The sequence below is a fragment of the Gymnodraco acuticeps genome, unplaced genomic scaffold, assembly GCF_902827175.1.
Source record: "Gymnodraco acuticeps unplaced genomic scaffold, fGymAcu1.1, whole genome shotgun sequence".
In the NCBI taxonomy this organism is placed as follows: domain Eukaryota; kingdom Metazoa; phylum Chordata; class Actinopteri; order Perciformes; family Bathydraconidae; genus Gymnodraco; species Gymnodraco acuticeps.
In genome coordinates this window covers 272,660-292,749 of record NW_022992103.1, presented here as the reverse complement: position 1 = coordinate 292,749, position 20,090 = coordinate 272,660, and the positions used below count along the sequence as shown (strand labels likewise).

At 39.8% G+C, this 20,090-nt stretch overlaps 2 protein-coding genes across 2 annotated transcripts; one reads left to right on the top strand and one right to left on the bottom strand.

Moving 5' to 3' along the window:
* Nucleotides 1-4,792: 4,792 nt before the first annotated feature.
* LOC117537682 lies at nucleotides 4,793-11,389 on the bottom strand. The gene is made up of 15 exons (XM_034202992.1): nucleotides 11,272-11,389; nucleotides 9,757-10,322; nucleotides 9,437-9,517; nucleotides 8,810-9,199; nucleotides 8,408-8,509; nucleotides 8,016-8,248; nucleotides 7,718-7,896; nucleotides 7,515-7,608; nucleotides 7,048-7,392; nucleotides 6,832-6,949; nucleotides 6,653-6,744; nucleotides 6,432-6,546; nucleotides 5,827-6,102; nucleotides 5,504-5,680; nucleotides 4,793-5,412 (listed from the first exon to the last, which is right to left on the bottom strand). The coding sequence occupies exons 3-15, from the start codon at nucleotides 9,459-9,461 to the stop codon at nucleotides 5,213-5,215; spliced, it is 2,346 nt and encodes a 781-aa protein (XP_034058883.1). The 5' UTR covers nucleotides 9,462-9,517; nucleotides 9,757-10,322; nucleotides 11,272-11,389; the 3' UTR covers nucleotides 4,793-5,212.
* LOC117537683 lies at nucleotides 10,082-19,457 on the top strand. Its single transcript, XM_034202993.1, has 5 exons — nucleotides 10,082-10,196; nucleotides 15,267-15,584; nucleotides 16,045-16,099; nucleotides 16,451-16,604; nucleotides 18,792-19,457. The coding sequence occupies exons 2-5, from the start codon at nucleotides 15,288-15,290 to the stop codon at nucleotides 18,916-18,918; spliced, it is 633 nt and encodes a 210-aa protein (XP_034058884.1). The 5' UTR covers nucleotides 10,082-10,196; nucleotides 15,267-15,287; the 3' UTR covers nucleotides 18,919-19,457.
* Nucleotides 19,458-20,090: the final 633 nt, after the last annotated feature.

Sequence of the window (20,090 nt, the reverse complement as noted above, 5' to 3'; positions counted from 1 at the left end):
TCGTTGGACATTTTTCTTTTTCCATTTTTTTTTCTTCCGGAGCAGGTTGACGTCACTAAGTCCAAATGGACCAATTGGCACACAGCTATAGAACAATAGGCACACAGCTATAGAACAATAGACACACAGCTATAGAACAATAGGCACACAGCTATAGAACAATAGGCACACTCTGCCAGGGCAGACTCCCGAGCAGCTCAGGAGTCTGCCCCACGAGGCCCCAGGAGCGGACAGTGTGAGGTGGATGTCCCGCTGTGTTTCCCTGGATGCTGGATATACACCAAGTGCCGTGAAAAACCACGGCCCCCAGACCCCACGCAGCATTCTCATCTGTTTGTCATTACTGGTGTCATTTTCTGATGTTCCGCTGTAACGGTAGTGGACTCATCAGAACAGGGTGGGCGAGCTGACCAATCAGAGCACAGTGGGCTCATAGGGGGGGGGGGCAGGAAGGAGCTCCAACAAGCCGTGTAGGACAGAGAGTGAATACACACACTATACAGAGATGCTGTGAGAAACCAATGTGAGTTTGGAACATTGAACAATGTAAATCTATTCTAGTAGACCTCAACAATGGAATTATGATCAGTAGAAATGGCCATGACATGGGACCTTTTTAATACACATAATAATAAAGGACTCTTTTAAATGAGTCCTAAATCATTTATCGGTAAAATATGTTTGTGTTTAATTTTTTCATCAATGATCTTGAAATGTGATCTTTGTTCTAATGACACTTTGTGCATTTCACAGTAACAGAACCTGGGATAACACATGGGAGCCTGCCTGTAATTTTGAGTGCCTCACTGCCACACCCGAGTCGCCAGGTCCCTCTGGTTCAGCATGAGAGCTGCCTGGTCAACATGTTGTGGATCCAGTCAACACGTACAATATGTAGCCTACATATGTTTACTGTGTTTATTTATCTATGTCTTTTATTTGTATAAATGTTTCGGATATGGAAGTGTTTTATTTGTTGCAGTGTCATTTAGTATTTAAAAAATAAATACTTATTGTTTGATCATGGGCTCTATATTTATTGAGACAGTAAGCACAGCGAGTCACTCAATTGATTTTCTTGAAATACATATATATTTTACAATCCTATCTACAACCCTCTTGCTTTGCAAACCGGAAAACACTTTATATAAATACTATCTAACTAGCTTTGTTTTCTAGAATATGAAGTTGTAAATACTAAATAGACAGTGCATTTAATAGTATAAATGTGGTTTAACATATCTGCACGATCAGGTTATCAATATGTAATTGTCATATTGATGAAAAGTATAATTACATTAAGTATTTATATTAGGGCTGTCAGTCGATTAAAATATTTAATCGCGATTAATTGCACATTTTTTATCTGTTCTAGATGGATATTTTTCAAGTTTTTAATACTCTTATCAACATATGAGTGGACAAATATGCTTTATATGTTTTATTATCATTTGAACAATGACAAATATTCTCATGAATTCTCATGAACACACACACTCTGAACATTACAAATATTCGCCTCAATTCAACCTGGAACCTCTCTCATACAATACAAAGTGTGTGTGTGTGTATATATACTGTAATGGATCGTTGGAGCTATGTGCAGCTCAAGGCATATATGCTCGAACGGGAGCTGCCTGGACGCTGCAATCATGTTGCGCACACTATCAGTGCTGAGTCGTGTGCTGACTTTTCGTACAATGTCCCACTGTCTGGCTTCCTGCATAAAGTCAAGTGCTCGGCGCAGTTGTGGTGAAATGTCGCTCCTCTGTTTTCATTGAAACAGCTCCTTATATCTGTTAGCGCAGCTAGCTAGCACTAGATGCTAACAACAACAACAACAACAACACAAGGTGTGCCTCGTTCGCGCCACACATACACACACCCTCCCGGTCCTCCCGATGGCCAGTCAGGGCCTGCCGGCGAGCGTGGAAGTGTGGTCTGCCGCAAGCGGGCAGCAGGAGCGGGGCTGTCAGCATCAGCTTGTAGATGGTATTTTAAACTCGATGCGCTCTGAAACTACGGGGCGGCCGAGGACAAAAAATACACTTGCGTTAATCGCATTAAAATAATTAGTGGCGTTAATTTTTTATTAACGCGTTAACTTGACAGTATATATATATATATATATATATATGTGATTATAATTAACATCATGATAGCTGTGGTTAAGAGCTCCCTATAACAGTTTGTCTCATGTTTGTAGCCCCTTTTATAGCAGAATTAGCCTTTAAACATGCACGGATGTCAAGGTTGAAAAGTCGATATTTCAAAGCAGGAGCCATGCAGGGTCTTCATACTGACATATGTTACTCTGCAGGTCGAGGTCTTTCCAACAATATATTTGGTGTAGCCCTACCCAAAAGTTTTAATTTTCTCATATCACAGGCCAACCCTGTCTCGTCAAAATTACGTTCCGACAGAAATAAACTGCATTCCCAATTACGTTTAGGTAGAAACGTATTTTCTCCCACTTCACGTTTGTTTTGGACGTAACTCTACGTTTATTTTCTACATATATTTGCCATTTATTGTCTTGCTTTCCTACAATGCGCCTGACCACGCACGGGGCTGCTTATTATAAATGCATTGTAAAAAAAAATGGTTCGGCTGCATTCAATATTACACATCGACCCCGTACCGTAGTTCTTTATTTATCTACAGAGATTTGACTCAACACGGACACCGGAAACTGACACCGTTTTTAATTTCACAATAAAGTTGATAGTAATATTATGTTTGATATGTATTATGTTTTATTAACTAGACCACTGGGTCATGTTATTAAGACCCTCTTTTCTGTCGGTTTGGTGTTACAAATATCCAAACAATATGTGGATAACAACAACATACATACGTCATAAACTAAATTGTAAACAGTAGTATATTTTATTGTGTTAACACTATTATCGTGACAGTTTGAAACGCCTAGTGGTTAAAGCATGTTATTGAATTTCTTTGATATGTTAGATTTTATGAAAAATACATATATTAAGAGTACATACAAAATAGGGGGAAAGTAGATGGTCAATGATAGAAACATAGATGAAAATATCAAGAAGATGCTGTAAGTCAGGGGTGTCAAACTCAATTTCATCACGGGCCACAATAGCATTATGGTTACACTCAAAGGGCCGGTTGTAACTATAAATATACAGTACCAGTCAAAGGTTTGGACACACCTTCTCATTTGAATGTTTTTATATATTTTAATAATTGTCTACATTGTAGATCATTACTAAATACATCAAAACTATAAAAGAACACATATGGAATTCTCTAGTAAACTAAAAATGGTTAAAAAATCCAGAATATGATTTTTATTTTAGATTGTTCAAATTAGCCCCCTTTTGCCTTGATGACAGCTTTGCACACTCTTGGCTTCTCAATATAAATATACATATGTAAATATATAATATATATTAAATAATGTATTATATTACATTATTGCCTCTGCATTGGATTATTATCAGTTCTCGTAATAACTTCACAAATAACTACATCTGAAAGCAGAAGTCTAGGGCAAACAATTGAAAGCAAATATTCAACAATTACACCAATTGTATTGAATATAATAATCTTTGCAAGATCTTGCGGGCCACATAAAATGAGGTCGAGGGCCGGATTTGGCCCACGGGCCTTGAGTTTGACACCCCTGCTGTAACTGATCTCTACAATAAAACAGTTTAGTGCCGGATATACAAAGATATTAATAGGAGGATGTGCAAAACAGACAAACTAATTAACCTTTATTCAAACATTAAAGAATACTTTAAATTAAGGTATTCTTTTAAATAAGAAAAAAACGTTGGGGGTATCTACAGATGAATATTAAGCCTGACAAAGTACTTAAAGTCTAATATATTGTATAGTTTGTTGTTGGACTTGACAATCAACTTTCCTGCACTTATATTAAACCTTATGTTGTGTTCGGGGGTCCCGTGACCCGTTTCAAGTTAAAGTTATATAATAACTACGCTCTAGTTTGTTTATCGGAACAAGGCTTCATGATATCCTCCACAGCAGCTATAGAAACACTACAACACTTATTTTTGACAATTTTAGCCAAGTCTGAAGGTCTCTAAAAAAAAAAGTGTATAATTTGGTGTTGGGGTCTGGGGAGACCCAGCCGAATTGTTGTGGGTGACTCGGGTCAAATTTGGCCCAATCAAGATTCATCTTTGACTTTAGACACCCCTCCCCCTTCATCCACTGTAACAATATTTTTTCGCAACATGCACCTGGTCTCCCCTCCCTCTGCCCCTCCCCCCAAGGGAACTCAACCTTTCTCAAAGAATATGTACACCAACACTTGAACCTGAACTCACACATGTGCAATATGTGGTGTAATGTGCTTTGGGGCATAACATTAAATGACAACAGGATTGTACGGTTATGAATGCATTATAAGTTATATATATATATATTATATATAAGTTATGATGTAGTTAAAACAATATTGGATAATAGTCATTTTTGTTGTGTTTTTGGACTGAGATAAATGTAAGTGTTATACAAGTTCATTTGAAAAACAGAAAAACTCCATCCATCCATCTTCTCCCACTTATCCGTGGTCGGATCGCGGAGGTAGCAGTTCCAGCAGACAGAGACTGTCAATCAAAATGCATCCTTGGCATCTCAGGAAATTAGATCCCTTATTGTGAAAGTCATGTTTTAACTAACAGCTAGAATAGCTATATTGACACTAATTATGTGTAGACATACAATATACTAACAAATAAATAAATTAATAACACCTGTACACAGATATATATCTATTTATTCCCAAATATACATACACAAACATTGATGTGTCTGATGTAAACATTACAAATATTGCAAAGGATATTTATTTAGAAAGAACATACAAGGATCAGATGAGTTTTCATAGTATATATATATATATATATATATAAATACAGTGTGGAGGATTTATATGGACAGTGATATCAGATATAAAATGATATATGAGTGATCTGTATTGCTACCAGAGGGGAAGCAGCTGGACCAGGTTGTGTCCACAGTGTTCCTCAGATAATTGTGAATGAACGATGACAACGGTATATGTTGGTTGTCTATTTTAGATCCTGGGAAATAGTGAATATCAGTAGCCACAGAGTGGTTTAGATTCTTAGTGCAAGTAGGGCATACATGGGAACTGATAGTCTTGCAGAATTAAGTTCATTGTCCAGTATGAGAAAGGTGTCAGTTTCTAATCAATTTCGGAATCAGAGTCACTGTCGAAATCCTCAGATGAAGCACTCTGCAAGAAGTTGATGTTCTCTGCTCCAGACAAAACTTGCAGGTAACACGCTCTGGTGTGCGTCTTCATCTCTCTGATGTTCTGCCTCTTCCTGAAGACAATGCTTTGGACCCCTTTCAACCCCTCGTCGCTTAGGCTCCAAGGCAGGTCTTAAATAGAAAACAATAACAAAGAACGTCTGTTAGTAATACAGTCATTATTGCATTGTATGTTAATTGGATTTAAAATATGAATACATACTTTGTATCGGCTCACTGGGCAGAAGGCAGGACAGCTCTTTCAGGGAATCAGCACGGGCTTTGAGAGCTTTCCAATGGTGGTCCATCTCTGTGACCACAATCTTCTTCTCCTCCTGAAGTCTCCTTATTGCCATGATGATTTCAAACGCCTTTCTTTTAGTCTTCAGATCCACTGAGTCTGGATTGCATTTATGAGAAAGACTTAAGTCATGTGTATGTGAAATTAAAATGAATAGAGTCCTATGGGGTTACAGATTGACATGTGACACATTATGGGTTATGTGTCAGATTTGTTGGAAGTAGTCAACAGACTAATGTACATACCACTGTGCGGTTGCTGCCATGGCCAAGCTGTCTCGCCAGACAGAATGGTTTCCAAGCACAGAGTTTCTGTACTTACAACCATTCGGTTGTAAGTTTCCACAACAGAAGTCAGGATCCCCTTCTCTGTCCTGATCTTGCGTCGGATCCTGGCACGACCTTTGCTGCCGTCTGTGTCTTTATAAAGACGCTGGGATCGTCTCTTGATACTAGCCACCAGCACCTCAATTCTGCTGGCCAAGGCATCAGCATCATTTGAGGTGGTTGTTGTTTTTGCGGCTAAGAAAGAAATAAGTGAGTTAATAAGATTTAATATTAGAACGTTTCTGAAATACCTGGACTTCAACCAAACTGGTCTAGGTATAGAGCCTCAATCAAAATCAAAATTGCAGAAGGGCGTTACTTTTTCTAAAGTCATATATGTTAATCATTTCCTCAGTACATGACATGTCACTTGTTAGACACTTTTATCCAAAGCGACTTACATACTCAATACTGTGGACAATCCCCACGGGAGCAATTTGGGGTGAAGTGTCTCAGGGTTTGAACCTGTGACCCCCTGATCCCAACACCAACGCACTAGGCCACTGCGCCATAGCCTCCCTTACCTTCTGCCCACTCCTTGACATCATTGACCCAGTCTTCCAATTTGCTCTCTGTCACTGCCATTTGCACTTTCATGGTCTCCAAGTTCTGCAACTGGTTTTGCAGAACTTTGGTGGTCTACAATGACAAACAATCAGAGCCAACAAGAACAATTATTTCAGCCCACAGCTTCGAATAATGCCAAAACATATAGCATCTTAAAACACATTGCTGATGTCCTTACCTTCTGATATCGGTGACACAGTGAGGTTGCCAAATTTCTGAATTTTTGCTGATTCCAGCGCATGGCCATGAGAGTAAGCATGTCTGTGCGTCCTGCAAACACATACAATATGATTTTTACATTATTCCAATTACCTATTGTGCTTAGGATGTTATAAGAGCATTATGTCGTCGTCTCACCTGCTTTTGTCATGTGTTTGGTTGTTACAGCAATCCTAGAGAGAAAGGCATTGCACTGTTCCACTTCCTCTCCGAGTGTTAAGCCAGCCCCCTCCTGATACGCCCCACTCCATTTCACCTGGTTAAAAACAAATATATATACTTTTCAAATCAACAAAAAAAAGGTTAGGTGTTCAACAGTTTTTTTTTTTTTAGCAATTGGTAATGTTTCCTTACCTCGCATTTGAAATCATGGGCTTTGGCATGAAATACCGAGAGGAAGGGCCTCATCTGGAGAAGGTGCTGGAGCTCTGGGCAGCTCTTTGTAACTTTTTTAAGGTAGGGCCAACATTTACATGTGACATCCATACAAAAAAAAGTGATATTCCTGCTGGCCAGCTTTTCTTGCAAGTACAAGGGATAGGCAAATATTTCTCCCCTGTACATATTCAGTGCACAGAGCAGTACTCCATGGCGACACACCGCAAGCTCCAGGCCCTCCTCGTCTACCTTGCTGGTGGATCTTTGGGAAGTCTCTCTGGCTGCGGACCACTCCCCTCCACAAACACCTCTTCCAGAGACCTAAAATATTGAAAATGGTTGATAAAAGTCCAAAGAATAATCTTAACATATTAAATAGAAGGCAACCTGTATATATATTTAAGAATAATTACGAATATAATTATTATAGTATGTCATTTTACATGTTTAGTTGTCCTGTGGATATAGTCCACAAATCGTGTCACTTCTTCATCCTTGGCAATGAAGACGCCTTCAAATGTGGCCTTTTCCTCGGATCTAAATACAACATAGGTTTTTGTCAGTGTTTAAAGGTGTCAGGATAGTTATATTACAGAGTTTTGTTTGTTATGAGTTAAACACGGAGATTAGAAACATTTCCGAGTACCTAGCTGCATGCTTGAAGCGGTAGTGCTTACGGTTTCCATCCACTGAAACCGCAAGCATATCCGGGGTGCACGCAGGACAGATGAAGCTCTCCTCTTTGCAGATGTTTTCCACCTCAAATCGGACAGCCTCCCACTCAAAAAAACTTTGCTGAAAGTTGCCTGCTGAGATCTTCCCAGACTATTTCCAAAAAATAAATTAACCATTAATTCAGTGAAGAAAGTATGCAACTAACATATTTTAAATCCACAAAACCAACAGACGATCAATACTGTAGGATACATAAATCTAGTACTCACACGGCCAAAGCGGAAAGTTCTTTGATCCAGCATTCTTAAAAATGCCTGGCAGGAAAGTCCTGGTGCGGCCATCTTCATCTCTTCAAATGAATAACACACATCTGTTTCATAAATTGTAGAGAAGTGAAGTGTTGCAGGCCAGTAGCCACTCTGGATAAGATCGTCCAATCCAGCAGCCCAAGTGGCATCACATGTGTGACAACTCAACTCAGGCATGCTGAGATCGTGTCTTCCTAGAAAAAACGAAACGCATTAATTGTAATGCAAAACGTAGCAAATAGTTGTATGTAAAATTCACACACACATCTATGGCAACACTTGTGTGTTGTATAATTGTTAAATATATATATATTTTAGTAGTTTTCAAACAAGACAAATATTAACATATTTACCATTAATTGTGACCACAGCAACAACCTTTCCTGGGTTGACCCTTAAGGACACTGTTGAGCATCCACAGATTTTCTCAGGCATTTCTACAGGCATAAGCCGAACTGAAAAAGATCATACATATGAATTAAGACCATTTGTTTCGATTCGGAAATATAACATTAATAATTTAAATTTCTACAGTGCCTTTCACGAAACCCAAGGACGCTTTGTGATGTGAAGATTTATCAAACCAGACAATGACGTACATTGCTAAAACAGTACTGAGGGACTAACTAATATTGAGTATACACAAGATTACAAATTAAATGAAAGGAAATATGAGTCAAAGGGGCATTGTTTGAAATGTCTAATGACCAATGATCTCTAAAAGTTCAATAATGAAATTAATTTTAAACACTTACCACAATGGGAAAGAGCCTTGTCAGCAACAAAAGTTGTTGGAGGTAATGGCTGGAAGAATCCAGCTGTCATGGCATCTCTGTTGTGAAGTACATGTCTGGTGTGCATGCTAACATCACATTCAGCACAGAGGAAAGGGCGTGGTCGGCAGTCACGACAACGGACAGCAGCTGGATTGCTCCCACACTGTTGGCAGATACGGTTTGCAACATTTTCTTGTGCTGCTGTGCTGTTAATCAGACGGGGCCTCTCAGTCTTCCACCTCTCTAAAAAGAGACTTTTTCTTGTGCCCCAGTCTAAAGAAGCCATAGGAGGAGCTGTTGGAGCAGATGTTTCTAGCTCATCACCAGAGGCATCGCTTAGTGATAGCTGGAGATCTTGTAGAAAACACTCTGTTAAAAGATAAGGAATGAAACAAAAAAACATTGTTTTATACTACATCAAAGTTTACTGTATGGAGTAGCTGTGGCTTGGAAATATTTAACAGCTATGTTTATAATTATGATAAATTGTTTTTAAAATTCAAACATGGAATTAACATTTCCAAATCAGTGCCACATCTCACAGAAACAAGTACAGACATATGGAGATACTGATTTAGGCTTAGAGAAACACAATACATTACATACCAACAGTCTCTGGAGCAAAGACCATCTCACAGTCAGTGTCAGGAGCATCAACACGAGGAGCTTTCCTCCGACTGGGACCAGCTGTACAAAACAAAAACCTTTACCATAAATACTATTCCAATGTCTTCATTAACCCTTAGATAGAATTAGATTTAGTCAAATAATCTGGTCAAGTGCTATAATCATGTCAGATTACCTATCAAATGTAAACATATTTTGCCGTTGGTTTGATTGTTTTCCTTATATATCAATTAATTATCTAACTCATTAGATAGTAAACATTCTAGTTCTTCAACATAAAATGAAAATTAGATACTCACCCTGATTTGGCAGATTCCTGCTTGCTTTTGGTCTATCAAAGATTTGGTTTCCATCGACGTCTCTGTTTTTCCAATTGACGATTGGTTCAGGTGTCTTCACTGGTGCTGCTGCATCCTCATCCCGCTGCTTAGAAATCAAGTTATCAAGACCTTGGAGCTCATTATTGAGTTATTCTTGTTCTGCCTGTTCAACAAGATCATCTAGGGTCTTAAGGACATCTTGGAGCTCATTATTGGGTTCTTCTTGATCTGCCTGTTCAACAAGATCATCTAGGCTGTTAAGGACATTTTGGAGCTCTGAATCACTCATGGTGATGCCCAAAAAGACAAACAGACAGACAGAAACACTCACACAGACAGAGAAGACAAAAAAAGGGGTAAGCACAGATAGGGGAAAAAGCGAGAGAGGGACGGAGAGAGATACACAGACAGCAACACAGGTAAGGACAAGGCACACTGAAAAGGACGGATTGAGAAAACAAATGTGGCTCTTAAAAGTGCCTTTGGGTGGGTGATAGAATGGCAGATCACAGGGGTATCACAGGGGTATATCAACTTCAAAAGACCTGTGTGGAAAGAAGAGAAACAATATTTAGAAAATGAGCCAAGGTACCTTTTACATTACATTGCATTTAGCTGCCGCTTTTATCCAAAGCGACTTACAATAAGTGCGTTCGACTAACAAAATACAAACTTGAAGAAAACAGAATCATATAAGTACATCAGGTTTCATAGAGCAAAAACATTTCAAGTGCTACTCAACTGGCTTTAGGTAAGCCAGCCCTTTATTAGTATATAAGTGCTTTGTTAATAGTTCTATCGCTCGAAGTGGAGTCGAAAGAGATGAGTTTTCTGTCTGCGCCGGAAGATATGTAAGCTTTCTGCTGTCCTGATGTCAATGGGGAGCTCATTCCACCATTTTGGAGCCAGGATAGCAAACCCACGTGTTTTTGCTGATGGGAACTTGGGTCCCCCTCTTTTACACTATCTTTGTGTTCAACCTGGATGTGTAGTTTCATAAATTGTCTTTTTTTTTAAAAATCTTAAATGTATGCATGCCTCTTCTTAATTAAGGTTAAATGTCTGTAAATGTCCCCTCTGTGGGATAAGTAAAGGGAAAGTATGATTATATTTGACAAATAAAAGTAACACTATATTTGAAGGGCTGTGCATAAGATACACATCTGTCATAAACATGTAGGAATAATCATTTGGACTGCTCTTATTGGGTGTCATTCAGTCAATTCACTCAGTCATACCTTATTAACATGTACAATTATACGAGCTAATAGCTAAGGAATAATAGCTAATGGCTAGTAGCCGGTAGCTAGCATAGTCCAGTAAGTTGTATTTTAAATTAATGTCTTAAAAGGATTCACAAACTCACAAATCGACTACCTTGCTCTTCTTAAGGTGCTTACAATACTTGCTGACTGGACTTAATAACAGTTTTGGTGTATATTTAATGGGTTTCGTCGTCTCAGATTATGCACAAATTACGAATGAAGCTCTTACCTTATTCATCGAAGGACTTTAATAAGTGCGACGCGACACACGCGTTATTATTGAAGAGAGGCGAAGCCCCTCCCCTTCCGGGTTACTCCACCTTATTCGGAAAAAGTATGCATTGAAGTCAATGGTGAGAGAAAGATTATCTTTCGATCCCGTTTGAATTGTGCCACGAATTACACATATGATGTTTGTCAATTTTAAATAATAATTTCCATGTCAAAAAAGTCACAGTTTGTCGTAAAACTGTTGAAATATAAGACTATGAAAAATACGCAACGAGAAAGACTACAAATCCCATATTCCCGCATGCTGGCTCTTATGAACCGACTGACTCCCCTTGTGTGTGTATGTACAGCTCTCAACATGCCCAGACTTGTAGTGATTTTTACCACTTTTAATACCATATCCGTCACACGTTTGATGCGCGCCTGTGATTGAAAATCTCTTTAAAAAATACGGGGAATACGGAGCTCGGGGTCTCCCTGCTCCCTGTGCGCAGATGCAACGCATCATATGACGTCACATGTTTGGCATGCGTCGATTGAAAATGCTTTATTTAAAACAAAAACAAGGACAATAAACAAAGCAGTTTTCACAACGGCCGGACAAAATCCTTTGAGCTGCCCTATAGCCAAAGCCCGAGACACTATTTAAAGCATAATAAAGACAATATATAGAGAGCATAATGTTTTTAATGCAATGCAGTATCGCAACGTATGCTTCAGCAGAGAATGGCCCGCGGCGGGTAGCATTCGCTCGCGATCTCAAGTCGTCTAGAACATACGTTTAGGGAGCTATATAGAAGTTTATGGACATCCCGGAAAGCTGAAAATGGACGCTAAGGCCCCCCCCCTTGCGTTGAAAATGGCCGCTAAGGCCCCCCCCCCTTGCGTTGGAAAAAGCCGACAGGGAACTTGACATAACGTCAACATAGGCCGATCTGGGAGTGAGGATGAACAAGGACAATAAACAAAGCAGCTGAAAATGGACGCTAAGGGCCCCCCCCTTGCGTTGAAAATGGCCGCTAAGGCCCCCCCCCTTGCGTTGGAAAAAGCCGACAGGGAACTTGACATAACGTCAACATAGGCCGATCTGGGAGTGAGGATGAACAAGGACAATAAACAAAGCAGTTTTCACAACGGCCGGACAAAATCCTTTGAGCTGCCCTATAGCCAAAGCCCGAGACACTATTTAAAGCATAATAAAGACAATATATAGAGAGCATAATGTTTTTAATGCAATGCAGTCTCGCAACGTATGCTTCAGCAGAGAATGGCCCGCGGCGGGTAGCATTCGCTCGCGATCTCAAGTCGTCTACAACATACGTTTAGGGAGCTATATAGAAGCGTATGGACATCCCGGAAAGCTGAAAATGGACGCTAAGGGCCCCCCCCCTGCGTTGAAAATGGCCGCTAAGGCCCCCCCCCTTGCGTTGGAAAAAGCCGACAGGGAACTTGACATAACGTCAACATAGGCCGATCTGGGAGTGAGGATGTGTTGCACTTTCACGTGTGTCAGCCTGGACTGCCGCCCTGTCTTGCACATGACCTGTTTGAGGGTGTGGTTGACTATGATTTAGCAATGTGTTTGCAGTTCTTAATAAAAACAGAAAAGTGGTTCAGTTATGAGGTCCTTAATGCCAGACTCAAATCATTTCCTGGTGAAAGCAGCAACAAGTAAAATGCTATTCCCATTAAAGGAGCAAAGCTTGGAGGCCATGCAGCCCAAAACAGGTGGCTTTTGAGATTCTTGCCTATTTTAGTGCATGGCCGTATTAAAGATGCTGACAATGCAGTATGGCAACTGGTACTTCTTCTGAGGGAGCTAGTTGAATTTGTCTGTGCACCTCGCCTTTCAGAGTCGCAGATTGCTTATATGAAGGATCTGATCGAACTGTATGTGGAATCGAGGCAAGAGTTATTCCCACGAGTTAAACTTAGACCGAAACACCACTATCTGCTTCACTATGCTCACTTGAGTTTACAGTTTGGCCCACTCATACATACTTGGACGATGCGCTTTGAATCGAAACATTCTTATTTTAAAAGGTGTATTAGGGCAAGTAAAAACTTCAGAAATGTAACTAAGTCACTTGCTGATAGACATCAGTTGTTTCAGGCCTATCAGTCTTGCGGTAGTTTATTTAGCCCCCAGGTTCAAGTTTCAGACTCCACCAGGTTCTATCCTGAGCTCTATGACCAAAGCATAAGGACAGCAGTTGAAGAATTTGGACTTGACTCGAGTAACTCAGTTGTCACAGAGAAGGTCCAGGTTAAAGGCACGCCATATGGAAATGGTATGCTTGTCTTACTGAGATATACTAAAGGACAACTACAGTTAGGACAAATAGCGAGCATTATCATAAAAAATTAAATGAGTGTCCTACTTTTGTTTCGGGGGAAAACTGCCAGCTGGGTTCCTGAGCTTGGAGTCTATGAAGTTGATGAAAATATGTCTCATATGTTCAGCTGCCAAAATCTGGACAAACTTAATGATTATTATCCACTGTCTTCTTACCAGAGAGGTGCAAGGTTGCTCATTCCTCTTAAACACATGCCAACATGGAGCTTGTGAAAGAGTTGGTTAAGAAAGCCATACCATCGCTCAGTAGTGATAAGATGGATGCACTCATGGCTAGACTGGTGGAATTAGGGGTTCAATGTGAAGATGACCTGATCCTTGTGGAGGCCCCGGACATTCAGGACACTCTGCCACTCATTCAGTGCAGAAGACTCGTTAAAGCTTTCCAAGGAGGTACGTTTTTTTTATTTGTAACCCTAATCTGCACAGTACTGAGGGGTGGACAACACCGACAAAATCAAATATCACTATTATGTATTTATGACTATGTTATGTTAACAGTTGCGTAAGTTCAGTTCATTCTTTCAAATCAGGAAAACACAACAGGTATCACAATATGATACCCAAAATCCTATTCAATAATCTCATGATATATCAATATATTGCCCAACCCTGTATACTGTCTGTATACAAATTCACAGACCCTTAAGGGTCCATTTGTACCCCTGGTGGTCTCCAACGGACATTGAAAACCAGTGTATTAATTAATTAGTATCATTGGTGATGTGGTTAATTTATGGGGTATGTCATCCATAGATTCACAAGCTGCACCACAGTTCAGAAGCCCTGGCCCTACATCTACACCTCTGCCACAGAGTGATGATCTGCCCCCAACACCACCTGCCCATTACCCCATCTGCCCACTCCCCATCCTGTGAGCCATATTCCATACCATGGCACAAAATGCCCTCAAAGCTCATGGATGTGTTGGGTGAAAAGAAATGGGTAAAGTCGAAAGAAAGACTAAAGATGGTTCGGATCGTTGTTGATGATTACCTCCATAAACACCCTGGAAGACCTGGTAGATCCAAGCTGATGGAAATCGCCAAGAACATTGTAGGACAATATCCTCTGTCTTTCAAACAGACAGAGCCCTTTGGAAATATGCCGTTTGCAAAAGATGGTTGTGGTCCTCTCTTTACCTAGCTAGAAAACAGAGTTGAAAATATTAAGAGAACATCAACCCCAGGAAAGAGGCGAGCAGAGGGTGGAGAGGGTGAAGTTCAGCGGAAGAAAAAGTCAAGAAATTCCGATCGTTATGGATGTGTGGAGTGGGATGTTGCTGTCGAGGGAACTGAGAGTAGAGCAGAACTGCTGTCAAAACGAAATGAATTGAAAAGTGCCTTCAAAACCCATGATCCTCAGGTAGGGCTGCAACCATCCATTATGTTCTTGTGTATGTATGGATTACTTTTTGATTGAGTAATGGAGAAGCTAATATTTGAGTTTGATCAATTCAAATTGGTTTTGTATAATTAACAAAAAATAACTGATCGACAAGTTCACAATGGGACTCGTTGTGCGCTTGTATATCAGCTATTTTCACCCGAAATCGATTTATCTGTATTTATATTGATAATTCGTTTTATTATTGATTGAATTTATTAGTTTGATTAACTGTTGCCTCATATCTTTAGGAGTCATCTGTTCGAAAACTGATGGCTGAAACATATCCCATCCAGCGTGAAACCATCAACGATGGAACCAATGTAAAGGTCCTAAAGGAAGAGTGGCCATTTCTATTTGAAGCTGCTCACCTGTTTGATCATGCATCTAGACTCCTTGGCTTTTCGGTACAAAACAAGCTGGCACAGGAGCTTTCCAAAAAAGAACCGGGCATCAACAACTTCCTTGACACCAAAGGGATGAAGATGGGTGAAGGTCCAGTACAGCTGATCTGTGGCATTGTGAGATACTTCAAGGAAAACCCTGATCACCTTTTCTGCAAAAATGAGGTACATTTTATGGATTTTAAACCCCACTTTGCGCTGCTGATAATATCGAAATTGGTAAACCATCTCTCCTGGAAACGAAGATAAAAGGAAATCAGTAAAATCCTTGATTTATTTTCCCAACCAGGAGAGAATCCCTCATATAATTATACACTTCCATCCCGGCAGAGCTCCTCTGTCTTGGAGGACCAAATGCTGTCCCCTAATAGAACAAGGTCTTGTAAGGATAGACTTTCCCCCCCTGACCGAAAAGGATTCTGATTCTAACATTAATCGATTATGTTTGTGTAAATAATAATTTGTTATAACTACTATTAACATTATTGTCTATGGTTAGCCGCTACCTCTGATACAGACACTGGCAGATGGTCTATTTGCCTGCCTGACTGTGTGTTTGTGTACATTGGAAAAATAAAATCATCACATTCATGTGTATCTTTGTTGTTTTATTTTCCAAAAATAGGACTCCGCGGATGCTGAACTCAGCCTCCCCTGTACCCCATGCATCCTAATCAGAGGTTTGTAGTTGAATCATTTTTTCATCCGAGCAAGCTTGGATATATGTTCTCCATTTGTTCTTAGGTTTACTGATGAGACGATTTGTTGTGATGAAAAGGTATAGAGTTGGTTGATTTTGTTTTGTAAATGGTGCTCAGAACTATGTTGATTAGGGCCAAAATCTTTAAATGTAAGCACACTTGTATGTAAAGTCTGACAAACTAAATGCAGAATACCGTTTCAAAGTATTTGTTGCTTGTTCTTACCATAACCTGTGTTTGGACTGAGTATGGAAGATTTGGCGCATGTGTACGTTGTTATTTTTTTTTTTAAATGACTAATACATATTGTTTTTGTGATCTATGTTTAAGGTGACCATCTATTCAAGATTGCTGTTGATCAGGAAGTTGTGAATGACCACATCACCTCCCCCATTGTGGCCCTGAGCTATGCTTTCTGCTTGTTTTATGTCTGCAACATTGAATATCCAAAGGAGATGTCTCTTACCCTGGAATTCATGCAAAGGTAAGCAGCTCATTGTTTTGAAATGTATAAGCTGGGGTATTCAAATTCTGAGACTGAGGGCTTCCCACCAGACAAAGCATGTAAAAAGGTATCCACTCATCTTCCCTTAGATTACTAGCATAGTTGTGCTCAATTCCAGGTTGCGTATAGGATCATGATTATTAAATATAATATATATGATATGTTTTGATCCCATTGACACTCTACAATCGAGCCAAGATAGCCATTGCTCTTTGACAAGGGTCTTCAATGTTGTTCAGTCCAAGGACCCCTTAGCTGAGAGAGATGAACCAGGGACCCAAATACTGCCTAAAATTGTATTGCAGATTCAACTTTTTCATAGAATTAATAGACCTGTTTGACAGCACAATCACCAGTGTTGTGTAAAGTTTGTTTGCTTACACATTATCTTTTCTATTGTTTGTTTCATGTTAATGTGTATTATCAAACCATCACTTAATCACTTAAACCCTCAATAGTTAATAAATGTTCCTATAACACAGGCAGCACATTTTGCAGCTTCCTGTTGAAGGCCCATGCTCTTTCATATAACTTCAGACTACACCAAGTACATAAAAAAGGTCTGTCCTAAGGCATTTGGCATTTATTAGGCTCTGACACTGGGTGATTGGGAAAACATGTACAATATTCCTAACAACTATCTCTGAGCTATCTCTTTAACCAAAGACACACATTTAGGCTATTCTATGTGAGCTGCTTTTGTGACTAATATAACAAAATCCATACCAGGATTCATGCCCCAATGTTAATACTTGTTGTGTAACGTGTACATTTGCACCGAGTGTCACAGTTACCACTCCACTCAACATTTGACGCCTGTGCTCTTGTTGCAGATGAGCTTAGTGGTTGTGTCACACTTAAGATTGACTGAAATCTGACAAGTAGACTGCGATATTGAAAATAGCAAATTTAGATGCAGTTTTAATGCAGTGGTTGTATGTGTGAAATCAAAATTGAGCAACTATGTTGTCTATTTTGTGACTAAAATGTATATAGACTGTGTACAATCATAATCGATGCAAATAAATCAACCCTCTTTACCTTGGCTGCCTGTAAAGCTGCTGCAATGAAATCTGGACCTCCGTCTTTGTGCACCGGATCACAACTCGCCTATGGGGATTATGTGGATTGGTCTGCATTATGAGAATACAAACAAACATGATCCACCTATAACCACTATGTAGCCAATAACCAAAACCATTGTGGATTTAGTAACTCTTCCTGTCAAATTTTCACCTGTGCATTTAACAAACTATAACACTGCATACTGTCACCTCTAAATTGTATATGCATGTTTAACAAACACACAACTCCACGATAAATGCAGCAAATACCATGACATGTTACATATAAAATATAGAGGCTGCTACAGTAGGCTGCTGTAGGCTATGTCACAGTGGTGATTATGACAGGAAAAGTCACTAAATGCACTATATAGCCTAGTTTGTCAGCACAAAATAATAGTTTTGTTAATTCATATTGTAAAGGTGCATAATGTTTGTATTCTCAAATGCAAACCTATTACCACCACCGAGGAGTGGTGATCCAGAACGGGTTCAGAGGGACCAGACAGAGGTCCCACTGTCATTGAAACAATCTTCCCGGACAGGACTGTTTACAACAGACTCGCCGGCCATTTTTGACGGCTCATGTAAATTATATATTTTTTTGTCACAAAATAGACCATGCCGTTGCTCATTGTTCATTAATTTTAGACATACATTTCAGATTAAAACTTTGTCATCAATCGTCACAACTTCTTTCAGCACTCGTGACTACTAGCTGTGCTACTCATGCACTGAGTTAACGGTGCCCTGAGATCGTTCAGTGCACGTACAGTATATCCACACAAGTCACAGGTGCACGGGTTATGCTGACATTTCCAGTATAGTATGTTGGTGATGAGCAGACTTTAACAGCACGTTGTCTGAGTTGCTCAGCTTACAGGAGCAAAGTGTTATTGTAGTAGTAGTATTTTGCAACATTAGCTGTAGATGGACACACACACGGGCATGGTGGAGAAAACAAATGTATGCTATTTTAGACGGCTCCACTCCTGTAGAGCCACACTACAAGTAGTATATGAGCTTTGTCTGCATGTTACTCTTTAGTTCAGTTTCATTCATTTAGTTGCATGTGTAGCTAAACATATTTCTGTTTCCTTAGAGTTTTCTTTGGAGTGAATCCTGACCGAGGGTCCAAGGCTGAGATGAAGGGGAAGAAACAGCACCACATTCCTCCAAAACTGTCGAAGCTCGTGACTGAGCTGAAGGAATTTGACTGGCACATGTGAGCTTTCCCCAAAGCTCAAAACAGAACTTTTTGGACTGGACTTTTGGACTGAACATACCAACACACACTTTAAAAAAAAAAAAGTTTACTTTTTTTTTATTTGTCACTGCATGTTCTATGCACTTTATGGCACTCAGGTAGCGAGGGGTAACATTATTGCCCACCACCACAGATTTTTGGGTTCAAATCCCCCATGTTCGGGGGGAGGGAAGTTGGGAGGGTGATATTTGTCATTGCATGTTCTCCTACAGGTTGGGGCAACGCCTATCAGCGGGGAATGTTGAGTGGGAGGTGTAGGACGGAGTTGCTACATCCTCCTGGATGGGGCTCCTCCTTCCTCACTGACAGGTGAGCCAGTAGGGTGCAACAGCAGTGGCAAACAGTGGGAGGAATTTATAACTACTAATTTGATCTTGAGGCGCACATGTACACACAGCCCGACCTCTAACATCATGGTGTTAAGAAAAAGGTTATTGTTGCTGTTATTTTACATACTTGAATGTATGGTCATGTTAGGGTTTTACAATTTAATGGAAATGAATGCACTTTTATGGAAAAAAATAAATACATTTTGTTTAATTTCTATATATTGTGCTTTATTCAGTTTGCTTGAAAGTGTAATGATTGTTATTTATTACGGATTAAGATATTAGGATTGACGGAAGTGTCTGTAAATAGTACATACTAAGGACTGTTAAAATACGGAATTATCCGTATTAGGATTAACAGAAGTGTCCGTATATGGTACAGACAAAGTCTTGTTAATCTACAGAAATATCCGTTAAAGGGTTCACGGAAGTGTCCGTATATGGTACAGACAAAGTCTTGTAAATCTACAGAAATATCCGTTAAAGGGTTCACGGAAGTATCTGTAGAATAACGGACAATGTCCTGGCAGCAAATTACCAGCACTTTGTCCGTTTTTCAACGGTTTTTTTTTTACAGTGTGTGAAGCATGCCTAATTTGCATTATGCACAGAAAGGAGAATACCTTGGCATGGATATCAGAAAGCACTGTGCTTATCATCCACAGAGTGGGGGTGCGGTGGAAAGAGAGAACGGCACAATAAAAAACAAACTAGCAAAATGCTGTGCAGACACAGGTCTGTCATGGACACAAGCTCTGCCCATTGTGCTGATGTACATGCGGATGCGGAAAAGAACACGGAGTCA

Coding starts and splice junctions, on each gene's coding strand:
- LOC117537682 (XM_034202992.1), bottom strand. CDS start 9,461: ATGGTCTTTGCTCCAGAGACTGTTG. Junction 7,393..7,514: donor TCCACAGGACAACTAAACAT/GTAAAATGACAT, acceptor TCAATATTTTAG/GTCTCTGGAAGAGGTGTTTG. Junction 6,745..6,831: donor CAAACACATGACAAAAGCAG/GTGAGACGACGA, acceptor ATGTGTTTGCAG/GACGCACAGACATGCTTACT.
- LOC117537683 (XM_034202993.1), top strand. CDS start 15,288: ATGGCTGAAACATATCCCATCCAGCGTGAAACCATCAACGATGGAACC. Junction 16,100..16,450: donor CCCATGCATCCTAATCAGAG/GTTTGTAGTTGA, acceptor TCTATGTTTAAG/GTGACCATCTATTCAAGATT. Junction 16,605..18,791: donor ACCCTGGAATTCATGCAAAG/GTAAGCAGCTCA, acceptor CTGTTTCCTTAG/AGTTTTCTTTGGAGTGAATC.